This window comes from Chionomys nivalis, chromosome 9 (assembly GCF_950005125.1).
Source record: "Chionomys nivalis chromosome 9, mChiNiv1.1, whole genome shotgun sequence".
Classification (NCBI taxonomy): domain Eukaryota; kingdom Metazoa; phylum Chordata; class Mammalia; order Rodentia; family Cricetidae; genus Chionomys; species Chionomys nivalis.
Genome location: NC_080094.1, coordinates 57,656,244 through 57,671,158, shown reverse-complemented (window position 1 = coordinate 57,671,158; position 14,915 = coordinate 57,656,244). Strand labels below are relative to the sequence as shown.

At 40.9% G+C, this 14,915-nt stretch overlaps 1 protein-coding gene across 1 annotated transcript in view; it reads left to right on the top strand.

Annotated features, from left to right (window-relative positions):
• Positions 1-694: 694 nt before the first annotated feature.
• The window catches only part of Spred1 (sprouty related EVH1 domain containing 1), a 71,286-nt gene continuing 57,065 nt past the window's right edge, over positions 695-14,915 (top strand). Inside the window, exon 1 of the mRNA XM_057781054.1 lies at positions 695-1,659. Within this exon, the coding sequence (XP_057637037.1) occupies positions 1,628-1,659 (32 nt within the window). The 5' untranslated portion in view covers positions 695-1,627. The remainder of the gene's footprint in view (positions 1,660-14,915) is intronic.

The window sequence follows — 14,915 nt, the reverse complement described above, 5'->3', positions numbered from 1 at the left end:
ATGCAACCTCACTCGCAGCGGGAGTTATTTCCTGTGCTGCTGGATGCGCCAGATTCATGTAACCCGCCTACCCCGGGCTTCAATGGAAGCCGTTCTCCATTAACAAGCACTCGGGCTTTCAGAGATGAATGCCTTGCATTGCATGTTGTTTGCGCAGCGAGAATCGCGCCGCGAGGTATTGAAATCAACTCTTTCTACACACACACACACACACACACACACACACACACACATTCATAGTCTCTCTTTCTCTTTCTGTGCAAGCAGCAAGGGGACTGCAGCAATGCAACCAGGGGGACAGCAGGAGGAGCTCGCTTTGCAGTCCCGGCCTGTAACCCCCACTAACTAGAGATGAACTCATGCCAGTTCCATTCTTTGCAAGGAAAACACAACACACGCGCGCGTGCACGCGCACTGAGCAGAACGGAGTGGCCTTCGGATTTCTTCCCCGAACACCCGGCGAAATGCCGCCTGCTTTCACAGACAACCTGGATATTCCAGGCCGAGTAACGGGGAGTTGCACGTCGCAACAATGCCAGTCCCGGAGCAGCTCTGCTCGGAGCTCCCACCCCCGCCCCCTTTCGCGGCGTGCCAAGAGTTTGGAGCGCGCGCACGCACACGCGCGCGGTGCAGCGGTATATCCCTCCGCCGCCCTCCTGGCCCCGCTCCCTCTGCCCGACGATTTGGGAAGCGAGGGGGAGGAGGGAACTACTTTTTGGAAACTTGTTATGCTGCCCACGATCTCGAGCTGCAGTGATTCGCCTGCGGGCCGTGGCTTTTAGGTCTCTCCCCTCCCGCCCCGCCACCTCGCCGGAGGCCCCGTGCCGCCCGCTCGCAGCCGCGCCCCACGTCCGCCCTCCCGCCGGCTCCCGCGCGAGCCCCGCCGCCCCAGAAGTCGCGAGGGACTATTTCGCCTGCCTCTCCCGCGGGCGCCCCCGGTTCGCGCGGCGGAAGGAGCGGGCGGCGTGAGAGCTTCCGCCGCCCCCCTTGCGGCTCCCCTCTCGCGGGCGTGAGGAGCGGGCCCGCGGAGCTGCGCTGGTCTCGGCCCTGCTCGCCGCCGCTCGGCGCTGTGCCCTCGGGCTCGGACGGCCGCTTCGCGCCCTGCCCGCCACCCCCATCTGGAGCGCGTCTGAGGGGAGCCCCTGAGGGCCGACCGGGCGCGCCGCGCGGGCAGCCGGCGGCCAGGCGGGAGATGGTGCGCGGCACCTCGGCGGGACCGCGCCGCCGCCCGCAGCCAGCGCTCGGCTGCCCCCCGCCGGCCCCCGTCGCCCTCCTGTCGTCGCGCCCCTGAGAGAGCAAGCAGCACCGCCTCAGCCGCCGGCCGCGTCCCTTTCCAGCGCCCGCAGCCGCCCGCGCCGTCTCGGCGTCGCACCCGGCCTCGGCGCAGCGAACCGCTGGGGTCGCCACGGCCGCGCTCGCTGCCGCCGCCCCCCTGCGGGGGTGGCCGGGCTGCCCGGCTCGCGGGGCGCCGCTCCCGGTGAGGCGTCCACCATGGTGAGGCCCCCGAGCCGCTGCCCGCGCGCCCCGCCGGCCGCCGCCGCCTGCCGCCCCTCGGTGCCGCCGCTGCCGCTGCTTCCCAGCCTGCTGTTGCTCCTCCATCTCCTGTGCGGATCGCGGTGAGGGAAAGATGAGCGAGGAGACGGCGACTTCTGACAACGAGTAAGCGAGCCCTGGCTTGGGTGAGCCCCGTGGGCAGCCCCCTCCCCCAGCCCGTCCGGCCCGGGAGGTGATAGATGCCCGATGTGTCTGTCGGGCCGGGTTCTTTAGTGGCAGCACCCCCTTTCCAGCTTTGCGTTCGCCTCCCTGCTTGGGGGAAAGGCTCTCGAGTGCTGAGCAGAGGCGTTGTAGCCATCGGACGTTTCCGAGACCGAGTCATGTGGGTGGCTCAAAGTAGAGTAGAAACTACCCTTTGCCTGCCCTTCGCTCCGGCACCCCCCCCCCCCAATACCTTGACCATCCAGCCATCCTCCCTTCTCAGCTCTTTCGCTCGGAAACTAATGTGTGGGCGCACCTCCTGCCGCAAACTGCTCTTGAATCCTAATTCGATGACTCAGTGACTCTTAAATGCCGATTAAGCCTTCGCCCCCTGCCCCACTTTTTAAACTTCTGACCTATACTATTCTAGTTTAAAAAAAAATGGTTAGGGAAACATTTTAAGAATTAAAGAGGATTAAGGACACCTGGAGTGTGGGCGATGTTGAGCTTTTTTTTTTTTTAACCTTTGCGAATATTGAACCCGTCTTCATCAAGAACAATTGAGAATTTTGAGTGCTAGTGTCTTGCTTTCGTCTGTGATAAAGCCCCGTTTACATTGCCGAACGCGTTGGTGACTTCATCTCGAGCATTCCGTGACTTTACGTTTTTTGCTTATTTGGACTGTCCTTATGTTTTCGAAACGAAGCACTGTGCCTCTTAAATATTTTGCTTTAACTCGAAGCCACTTGGAGGAATAATGGTGCGGCAAGATTTTCCTGTTGAGCAGAGAGTTAATTTGGGGCAGAATATTGGCGTCTGTTTTTCTTGTAATTGAGTTCAAGTTTTGTTTGTTTCTGGAGGGTTATGAAGAGTTAAATGAGGATGCATTCCTTTAAATAAAGTACAGTCCTCAAGTCAGACCTCCTCGAGAAGGCTTTAGAGGCCAGTGCCGAAGCCCGCTTAACGTAAACTAGCTAGAAAAAATGCCAAGCTGCGTTCTCCCCCCCTCTTCGAAAAGCACATACTGAGGAGCGGGTGTGGAAGGAGGTGGATTGCTGCAGTCAGTGCAGTCTAGAAGCAGAAGTGGCCGCCATGTTCTCTCTTTTTGTGAATCGCCCTCATTTGCATAGCACACTTCATTCATAAAAAAAATAATTAAACATCCATCACCTTGGACAACTTGAAAGAGTTTCCTAAGAAAAACATTCGAAGCTTGTTTCTCTTTATGTAGATTTTTGAGTTCAGGAAGTGAGGAGATTAGAAGTTTTAGATTAAATTTTAGAACATACGCACACACAAACAACTACCCCAGTTCTCAGAATGTTGACACAGTTATGTGGGAAATATCAGTTCGGGGAGGTGCTGGGATCACGTGATCGCCTCCATTCATAAAATACCTGGCTGTCCATTCACAGTGCAGTACACTGTCACTGCCTTCCGCAGACTAGACCTATTTTGAGCGAGATCAAGACGCCTGTCTGAGATAGTACTGGGTTAGGAGAAAAACTGCGGAAATGCTGAAGGGAATGACGGGAACTTTTATTAGTATCTTGGAAGAAAGCAGCTGTGATAAAATCTTCAGATCTATTTTAGAGATGGGGAAAGATGTCTTACCAGTTTAGTAGTTTAGGGAGTAGTATTATTGCCTTGCTGCGGCTGAGGAAGAAATGATGGGATGTGGACTAGTGCAGGCATATAATAGATTGTTTCAAAACGGGCCTTTTTTGGATACTATAATAAGTTGAAAGTGCAAGTGTGTGAGAGAGATCTCAGTGGATGGAACCTTTGTTACACTAAAATGAAAAATACTTCTGATGGTTTTAATCCTCAAGATATTGATGTTTTGAAATAACAATTTGGAAATTATTCATCCAGATTTTTAAATTTGTTTTCAGAAATACATCCTGCCTTATTAATACATTGCTCCCTAGGAATCTTGTAATATTAGTTTGGGTAGGAAAAGAGTAATCTATTTTAGCATGTATAATCCACTAAAAGGTTCTTCATAGGGCAAAAAAAATTTTTTTTATGTTAGAAAATGGTAATCATTGCTGCCTTACCTGACATTGTTTACTTGTGCCTTAGCTCAACCGCAAAGTGGTTTTCTTGGTATGTTGATTTTAATCTGGTCATTTGTATATCTCATCTTTAACGTAGGAGGTGAAGTTTTGAAATGGAAATTCATTAATTGTAATCATACATTATGAAGAAGCAAGAGATATAGCAACACCCATAAGGACTTAGGTGTATAGTTTCTGGGCCTGTATTATTTTTTTCTTTTTTCTTTAAACCATAGTTCATAGGGATTTAATTACAGTAGAATTTAACACTTTATTTTTCTTTGTTTTTAACCTTTTAAAGAAGGTGAAAATTACCAATTCTTTGAAGTGTTAAGCTTTTAAAATTGGTAGCCATTGTGCTGAAATATAATAATGCCTTTTAGAATCCTCTTCTGAAAAACATTATTTGAATTTAGACTTTTTTTAAACAAGTGGTTTCATATCTAATCAAGAGTTAGTGGGAGATGTGCTAAGTAAATGGCTTCATGTTAACAGTGACAGGTGGGAGACTGTTCCACATTCGTGTTTAAAGGCACTTTCCACCATAGCCTAGTGATCTGAGTTCTGGCATTTACATGGTGGAACCTGCTCCCAGAAGTTGTCCTCTGACCTGTATGTCACCTGTGTGCCCAATGCAGTTACACTAATAAATGTAATAAAAGAATTTTTTAATCTGAGTTTTCAAAAGGCAGTAAATGTACTCTAGGGTAAACTGCTTTAAGCCTCGAGTAAAGGAGCTGCCACACATGATTTTATTTTCAAAGAATATTTCATTTTACAGAAATTGATACCCAGATATATGTTTTTCATTTGCAAAAACCGATACTCCAGTAGATAAAGATGTACCATATTGTATATAATGCATTTTTCTTTTAAATAGAATTTTGAACACTTAAGGACATCTGATGTAATACCTAAGGGCCTTTGTAACTTGTGTTGAGTGACTACCATACTACATGCCCTTTGCCAATTGGGCCAAAGTACTTGGAGGGAGGAATGAAGTAGCTGAAAAACCAAAAATTTTGTTTATTGTGCTTAAATAAACCAGAACCAGAACCAACTGCCATGTCAGTATACTAGACTTTTTAATACCAAGTTGGGATTATAGTAATTTTAGAGAAGGTTAATTAGAATTGAGGTAAGTTTGGGTTAGAACCATTTCTCCTGCCAATGTACATCACAGTAGGAGCATGTGAGTATATGAATTTTTCATTTGTTGTGTGTGTGTGTATATATGTGTGTGTGTGTCTATGCATACATTATATACATATATTTAGAAAGTATTCTAGAACCGAATGGAAAGAAACATTGGGAAGCTGTGTGTCAGTTATTCAAGAAATGTATGTTTATGTTATGTAGATATTATGTAAAATTTGCTTGGAGTTCAATTGAGCTCAATACTAGCTTACATGTTTCAACTTTATTCCTCCTATTTGATGCAAAGCTTTCTGGTCTTGGGTTGTCTGTTTTAACCTATATGCTATCATGCTCAAAACAATTTTTCAAAAAAGAAACTCCTGGAAACAATTTCACTCCAGGAGACTCAATTGTGCCATGCTCTCCAACATTCTGTCCTCCTGTGTTGTGTACTAGATCCATACTTAAGTTAAATTTTTAAGTCATAATGTAATCATTTACTCATTTCTGTGTCTGTTATCGCCCCTTACTTCATAATGCTCATTATACACTTTGAGTGTGTGTATTTGGGTATGTGTGTGTGTGTGTGTGTGTGATTTTATGCATTTGAGGTCATTTAATTTAATTAGAAAATAGACTGAGTGATTATGGGAAAAATTATTGTTATCTTTTAAAGAAGATTTACCCTTTTATTTCCCAAGGTCAAAATTGACTTCCTTTTTGACATGTTAGATTTCCTCAAGTTCTAGAAATAATAGGTAGGACCTAAAACTATCCTAGATACTTCTGGGGTAATCATTGTGTTGGCCTCTGAGCTATTCACTCTATCAACAAAAAGGTAGTCATTTATCTATCAGTTTCAAAGATTTGAAAATTTCTTTCTTTTGAGGCTTCTACATGGTGCCAAATAATGAGAAACTGGTTAGGAATAAAGAAGTTCATTGATGGGAAAGGGTAGAAATTATAGGCACCCTAATTGTATGCTGCTGGTGGTGACTGAGAAGTATTCAAGGAGAAAGACTGACAGACAACCTTGCTCTGATTAGGGTGACTTGAACTTGCCTAATAGGTCTCACTAATTGTTGGGAACGTTCATACAGAGAGGTCTGCATTTATCCTCCAACCTTCTAGAAGAGTTGCATTTGGAATAAAACTGACAATTTGCAAAATAGTTTTCCCACCCGTGCAGAAACAAAAGCCAGTTCAGAGATGAGTAATTTATTTGCTGTGCTACCATGAAATAACAAGAACTATAATATTTCGTTGTGTAACTGCGTGCATACTCCTTTACCTGTGAGTTTGATGATATTCATATATTGGATTTTTCACTTTCTGCCAAGCACTGTGAAAAATTCATTGTTTAAGAATTATGTAACATGTTTATATACACACTCAGAGACACACACTCTGATCGAAGTGGAGTTTCATAATGGATACTTATGACAGGTTAATATATGTAAGTAGTTTGCTATGTTTTAATTGTCTTTCTAGAATGCCACATTTAGTGGCTACTGTATGTCCAATGTAGATATATTTTGATGTGTTTGTATTTGGAATGTGTTTGTTTTGGGTTTTCCTTTTTTGAACAATATCAAGTTTGACCTTGAATTTTTTTCTTCATCAGTATCTGCTGGTTTTTCCTTGAGATAGTCACATTTTTAACTTCTTATTAAATTACCATACACAAAATAAAAAATTAATATGAGACTACTTAGGCTTTGAAATATCTGTCCGTTTGTCTTTGAGAATTATGTCAGTTTTAAAGCAGAGAGTGAAATTTTGTTCAGACTGTCTTAATGTGCTGGGTGGTAAAGTAGAAATGATTTGTTTAGAAAAAACAAAAAAATATGGTTTAGGGTATCTAGAATTTTTTTAAAATACTGCATTTTAAATAGACTGAAAGTGATTATTCAAAAGTCATTTGCATATCTATTTAACTTTTAACTGTTTTATGCACTGTAGTATAACACAAAGAACATTAAACTTGAAATTGGGAGGCATTTTTCTTGTGACTAGTTCTCTGGTCAAGGGTGAGTGATAGCCTCTCTGGGTCACAGTTGGTAACAGTTTGTGATTGAAGGAGTTTGAACTAAGCATTATGGGCCCTTTTTATGCTAATAGTGTATGATTTGTTCTAATGATATCATTTTGTAGACACACTGCTTCACTTGATTTTGCTAATTTTATTATATTATTTTTGACATGTTTAAGTAATTGCTGCATGGTAAAGTAAAAATGAATTTTGAATAAAAAGATAAAAATAATTTTTGAACAACTGATCTGTACATCAGAAAAATTTAAGCTGGGCTTACTAATCATTTTGTTGTCATTGGGAGATGAGGTCCCACTATATATTTCATCTTCTTAGATTCAGCGAATTTAAATAATCTCCTACATCCAGCTAGTTGGGGTTTATAAGGAGGTTAAGCATCCTACCCCGTTAACAGATTAGTTGGAAAGGTGAACAAAAAGCTACTGGGCTTCAGTGCCAACTTGAAGAGTTCCATAAGGAACACATTAACATTATGCTAGTCTCTAAGCTTTGCTTAATGACCAAGAACACACCAGAAAGTCATTCTCACTTGGTTGTTTATCAAAACATGTTAATCTAACACATCTATTTAGTTTCAGAAGTTAACACGGGTAAAGTGTTGTATTATTCTCTAGCATTTGGATATTGTTCTATGACCAGATTGGTGTATGTAACTATACCCTTAACAGTCTAGAACTAGTCTTTAGGTCTATGATAATTGGAATGAAAAAACAATTTTTTTTCCTTTTTTTTTTTTTTTTTTTTTTTAAGAGAGAGGCTATGTCTCATTATATAGCCCTGGTTGGCCTCCAATTCACAGAGATCTGCCTGCCTTTGCCTCTAACAAGCAAAATAATACTAATGTATCATGAACGTTTTCATTCATGTTCTGGGCAAAGATCAAGGAAAGAGTGGGCAAATAAATACAGAAGTGGTATTGGGAAGGACTACTTCTGTATCATTTTTCCTTCATTAAACAACAACAACAACTCACCTGTCTGTAGAAAGTATTTTTCAGGGCCTGTTAAAACTTCTTTGAGGGGGCTGGAGAGATGGCTCAGCGGTTAAGAGCATTGCGTGCTCTTCCAAAGGACCCGAGTTCGATTCCCAGCAACCACATGGTGGCTCACAACCATCTGTAATGAGGTCTGGTGTCCTCTTCTAGCCTGCAGGCATACACGCAGACAGAATATTGTATCCATTATAAATAAATATTTTTAAAAAAACCCTCTTTGAATACATCGTGGAGGTACTGGTAGGTTTGATGCTATTCCCTGTTGAGGTGGGAAGGGCCATCTTTCTGTCTGTTTATATCTGTAAAGGGATCAGAAGTTTACTTTCGTGGGAGAAGTGAGCCTTTTCCATTTCAGTTATTTCAAGAGGTAAACACTTGCTTTGTAAGCTGCGATCCAGCTACGATTTCTTACTGGTGAGAAAGATTTGCTAGCCAGAAGTTTACCCTTCTTGGTTTAATCTGTTAGAACTTCAATTGAACCAACCAAGAATTTGTCAGCTTATGAGTAGGCTGTCAATTTTGGTCATGAGAACTAGCAAAAAATTAATATATCATTAGTCCTGATACATAGCCTGCTATTCTGTGGTAATTTTAATTTGCTAATTCAGAAATAACTTCCTTGGATATATAACTATATATTTGGTTTAGGAATTAATTTTAAGTTTATTGATAAATTAAGGTGTTGAATGAGCATAAATCTAGAACTTAAAATCAGGCTTGTTTGATTAACAACATCAACAACAACAAAACCCTAGGTAGAAGTCGAGAACAGTTTACTGATGAGACACACATTCTGTATTGTTTTGAGTCTGAACAACCTATATAATGTGTGCTGTCTGTTCTCCAGTGCATATCAAAGGAAAAGGATAGTTTGGTTTGTAATTACTGATTAACTTCATTCAGTTCATCCCACTCTTGTATTACTCTGCCTTAAATACATTTAGCTAATCAGGAAGTATAAGGAAACCAATCCTAGCAGATTGGTGACCTGCAGGTGGATCTCTTAAGTTTGAGGCCAGTGTGGTCTACATAGTGGGTTCCTGTCTTAAAAAGGTAAAATGGATACTTTTAATTGACTTTGGTTTATGGGTAGGAGCAATTAATGTTGAAGAAAGATCTATTTTTTAAAAAAGCAAATGTAAAATCTTCCGACCTTTCATACACATAAGCTTCATGTGTATATAATTTTGTTTTTCTAGTGTAAATATAGTTATTGTTAAATTAGATTTTAATAAGAGGTGAAAGAGCAGTAGAACTACTAGTCGCTCATACTTGATAATACACGCAATATAACGACTATTTTATATGCTTATGTTAAGTTTTCTTACACTGTAGTATACCATCATATTGTATCCAAAACTTACATAGCTGTTTTCTCCTTAATGAATGGTAGATTCCCAGCTCTTTACTATAAATAACATTGTATGGTTGGTATACAGCTGGAATCCTAGTATTCAGAAGGCAGAGGCGAGAGGATTTTAAGTTGTCACAGCTTTGGCTGCATAGTAAATTCCAGGGCAGCATCTCTCTGCCTTTCTCTGTCCCCTTCCCTTCCATGGCATAGGCATGTGTATGTGAACATGCGCTTTTGTGTTTGTGTGATATGTGTGTAGAGGCCAGAAAAGGATGTTTAGTATTCTGCTCTATTATTTCTCTCATTTTCTCATTGAACCCATTGAAGCTGTCAGCCAGCAAGCAAGTTCCAGAGATCCTCTCTGTCCTCCATAGTCCTGGGATTATAGATAATGTGGCTATAGTGGCTTTTATGCAGTGCTAGGAATTTGAACTCAGATCCTCACGTTTGCAGAGCAAGCACTCTCATTCCCTGAGCCATCTCCCCAGTCCCTTAGTTTATTTTCCCAGCACAATATTTTATTGATTATTTGGGAATTTCACATAATGCATCCTCATCACACTCACTTCCCAGTCCTCCCATGTCCATCCATCCTGTTAACCCTTGTGACCTCCAACAGAAAGAAGAAGAAAAGAGAAAAAAATATGCCAAGTCTAATTTGTGTTGGAGCCTGGTCAGACTCCCAGTGACCAGTCCCTTAAAGAAAGGTGAGTCCTTCCCCACTCTCACTCCAGCCAGAAACCATCAAAGTTTGTGAAAGGGTGGTAATTGTCAAAGAACGTAAGTTTCTTTTAATGATAATATTTTTCTGTTGATTGTTTTTTTTTTTGAGTGAAATTAGTCTCCAAATGTCTTAGATTCATTTTGTATTTTTAGTGCCATATGATTCCAAATACTCAATTAAATTATCACTAATATTTGAGGGATTGTTAGTTTATGTAGGAAACCAGCCATGATAAGCTAAATATGAACAGATCACCCAAAGGAAGTTCTTTACTTTCAACCATTATTACCTGCCAGTGTAGGACTCAATCATTCATAAGTTTAATAGAGGCCTGAGTCTCAGTAGTTTATCCTGAAGCATTACCTGGTTGCAGGAAGAACCTTAAACTGAAATTACCCAAGCACCACCCTAGAACAGACCATCCAAAGGAAATGCCTAACATTCCAACCCTTGTAGATAGGATCACCTGCCAGCACACTCACCAGGATACACCTAGACAAATGTCAGCCAATCAGGGGTCCTGAACCTTAGAAACCCCTCATCCCCACATTTACCACTGCTGAGCTTGGGGCTCTCCATTTATTCCAATACGGAGAGACTGAGTTTGCAAACTTGCATAAAATAAAGACTCTTTGCTTTTACAAATGGGACTCGATCTCCTTGTTGGCTTTTGAGGGACTTCACGGATTTGGGCATAACAGTATACAGAACTGGGGCTATACCTCAGTGGTACAGTGCTTGAGGAAGCAACAGATTTTGGCTTCATAGCACCTACTTGTTCTAATGGATGTCATGGCTGTTAACTTTGCCCTTTTATAAACATGAGAAAACTGAGGCTTGGGGAAGTTTAGTCCCATAGCTGGTGAAAAAGGTCTCTGTGCTGGCAAAGCTGATGGCCTTAGGACAGAGGCAGGAGACTTTGGAATGTAGTGTGATTCCCTAGGGAGCTAATTTTTAATATAATAGTTTTCCTAGCCATTTCTGAATTGAACAGAGATCTGTAGCATTTCTAGTCTTTCATCACAGAAAAATATATTGATAACTGTATCATATTATTTTTCAATCTATTGAAAATTCTGCATTTTACTAAGAAAGCTTGAGAGGAAGAATAGCTTTTCTAAAATGTAGAAGTGTTACTGAGAAGTAGGTAATTTTAGTTGTTTTGCAAAAAGACATTAAACTAAGGTTAGTGTAGGCCGCCTCGACGGGTTACTCTGTCTAGGGTTTGTAACCCGCCTGGCTGGCCAGTTATTCCAGGGTCACGGAGAGGCACCACCTGAAAGGCATAGGCTGATGAGAGGAAGGAGGCTAAGCTTATTTGTCAAAGCCTCCGTTTATTAGGGTCATGGTTACAGCTTATATAGCCCCTGAATGGGGAGCTTGGGGGGCTGGAGCACTGGGTCTTGCCACGTGGTCTACGCCCGTCACGCAAGCCAAGAGGTTACAATGGGTCAGGTAATGATTCCTTGGTCAGGAAGTCACAAGGTGACACACCTAGTTGTCTAGATAGTTTGGAATGTGAGGCAGGTTCCGCTAGCAGATAGCTCTCTATTAACAGTTAATTTGGGTGTGGGATAGGCTTGGTCAATAAGACTATTCTCAATACAATTGGAAAGTGAAGCCCTCTGCAAAAACTCCTCACGGTGGTGCTTCCTGTAAATTTTGGGGGGACACGGCTCCTGACAGGTTAGTCCTTTTTAGTATGTGTTGAATGTTGATGTTTATAGATTATTTGTATTTCATCTTAGTCAAAAGGTTAACCAGTGATTGCTTATATCTGTTTGTGTGCTCATATAAATCTTTAGTCTATGGTAGACCAGCATAGTACACTTGCCATGTTAAGTGTCTTTACCATAGACTTTTGATACATATTGTCAGTTACTAATGATTAAACTGTCCATGTTTTGGAACATACTTTGGAGATTATTCTTGACACGTAAAATGTCAAAACACATTTGTGGCATGATGATCTAGCAAAAGGACTTTTTTTTTTTTTTTAGTTGTTTATTATGTATACAACATTCTGCTTCCATGTATGCCTGCATGCCAGAGGAGGGCGCCAGATCTCATTACAGATGGTTGTGAGCCACCATGTGGTTGCTGGGAATTGAACTCAGGACCTCTGGAAGAGCAGCCAGTGCTCTTAACCACTGAGCCATCTCTCCAGCCTGCAAAAGGACAATTTGATTGGTAAGAAGGAAAAACCCTCTCGTGCCATTGGTTTGCCCTGGGATAGTTGCTATTTATTGTGGGATGTTTTGATTGGACTGTGACTCTCCAGACTGTCAATAATATTTACCTTGAATTGGGGCAGAGCCAGCAACTAGCTGACCAGAATAAACCATAGAGAAGCCAGGAATTTGGAGAGAGAAGACCCATGGGTAGAAAAGGGCAGGGCTAGTGTTTGAACTTCCTTTTGGTTCTGGGACACGGAAAGAGTCTCTTGCCGTTCTAGCAGGTTTTCACCACATCTGACTTCTGAGTCTTTGTTGGTAAATAGAACCTACATATTGTGGTTCTGGGACTGGAAGCCCACTAGGCCTTGTACTGTGGTGTTGCAGACAATAATTAAAATATTAGTAGATGGATGTGCAATCACTAAGTTGACAGAAAAACATCAACTGTTAAGTTTGGTTTCTGCTTGGGGAAACAAAGGGATTATTTAACATGAGAAGTGATTTTTTTTTTTTTTATTGGTTGGGTCTCCTGTTGTCCAGATACTTGAATTTCTCCTGTAGCAGGGAATGACTTTGAACAACTGATCCTTCCCTCTCTTGTCTTCTGAATGTTGGGATTATATAGATATGAGACATCACTCTTGGAGAGGTTTTAACTTTTACGAATATTTTATTCTAAAGCTAGCCCCCAGTAGATTTTATCACTTTGATTAGTAGCTAACATGGATCAAATCAGATGTTTTAGTATGTGAGATATGCATTGTCTTGTTTTATTCTTTACCAGAGCAGGTTATACTTAACCCTTAGTCCTTGTTAGGTGTTCAAAACTGGATTAATCATTTCTTGTTTCATACTGTTATTATTGGCACTTGTATAGACTTCTGCAGTCCTATTTTTTAAATATTTGATTAATAACTGTCTAGAATATGATCACCACCTAGCATATTTAAACATTTTTAACATGCTGTTTTAAATTCATTAGTATTGCTATGTAATACTCCTTTTGTTAACACACTGTGTTTTCTTTCCTGGGGCTATTTGAGTTGTTTCCAAATATTTGCTGTCATGAATGTTCTTGTTTGTGTTCCTGATACATATTTGCTAAGTGTTCTCTTGGGATAAATGTAGGAATATATTTGGATTATAAAGTTAGAGTGACTTTTGAAGTCTGAATCAATGCTCCCTCTAAAAACAACAAAAACTACCAAATTGTTCCTCCCCATAGTTCCAGTTTATTCTACTACTCTTTTGCTGTCTTGAATATCAGATAATGAATTTCAGTAAAATGTCCTAGAGTGTTTACATGTGCCAGATACTGAATTGAGTTAGTGAATTAATTTACATATTTAATGAATTGATTTACTGCAACAACCCTATGGTGTAGATATAGTTAAGTCCATTTTATAGATGAGGAAATTGAAGCCTGGTCAGGTAAGGCTGATAAATGATAGTTGGGATTTAGACTTGATTAGGTCACCAAGCAGACTCTGGTTCCCTTCCTGTTATATTTTTCCTTTCTCCAAATTACTGAAGTTATGTTTCCTAATCTCTTTGTCTTTTCACTTGCTTCCACTCATCTCTTGACCTTTATGTCTTCATGATAGTGAGTGCTGGTGGTTCATTATGTTCATATAGTAGTAAGCATTGTCTGATATGTAATCTTTTGAAAACATATTTTTAGAATCGCAGTTTCCCCAAATGATAAAATGAGTAAGATTGCTCTGATGATTTCTAGCTCAGTGGTTTTAATTGTTTTGTAATTTGACTTAGTCTCCTGTTCATTACATCATTAGTTTCAAGATTTGTTTTACTTTGCCTTTTTTAAATATAAAGTTGTGAAACAGTTGAGTAAGACTTACATTCTACTATATAATTCTATTTGCAGTTAATTACTTTTATGGACTAACTAGGTAACTGAAAAATCTGAAATGATTTACACACATATGCATTGTTCTATAGTTAAAAATTATAAAAGCCAACTTGGAGTCGACTTGAAATGCACTAACCCCCAGACAAGCTGTTTACACACCTGCAGCCGGGCTGCTTCGTTAACATTCTTGGTTGTTCCTTTGAGGTTGAAGACAGTTGTCTATATGATATTCTGGGTGCACAGTCGATAATTGCAAATTGTCTTGTATTGCTGTTTGTTTGCTTTGTCTCTTCTTTCTTCCCTTTTTAATTTTAATTTTTTATTTGTATGCCTGTGTATGGGTGCTCACTGAGGTTCAGAAGGAGGTGGATCTCTTTGAGCTGGAGTAACAGGTGAGCTACCTGTTGACATGGGTGCTGGGAGCCAAACTCCAATCCTCTCCAAGAGCAGCAAGTAATCTTAATCACTGAACCATCTCTTCAGCACCAGATTCTTGTTTGTTAATTTGTTATTTAAAGTAATTATTTCAAAATGATAAATGATGGTGTTAGAAGAATTTACTTTATTACTAAATGGCAAGATGCTCGAACCCAGTAATAAATGATTATCTCTATGCTGTGTATGATAATCTAAATGTCAGTAACATTAAAGTATTCAGGTCATATAAAAAAAAGTTTAGATCTTCTTCAGTAAGGAAGTATCCTTCAATTAAAAGCCATTATGTAAGTCCTCCATATCTTAGAGCTCACTAAATGTTTCAGCACAGGAGACCCAAAGAGCTTAATCATTCATGGGCATTGGAATGGTGGGCTGGTATGGTTGTATCAGCCAGACAGATGGAAATGAGGATG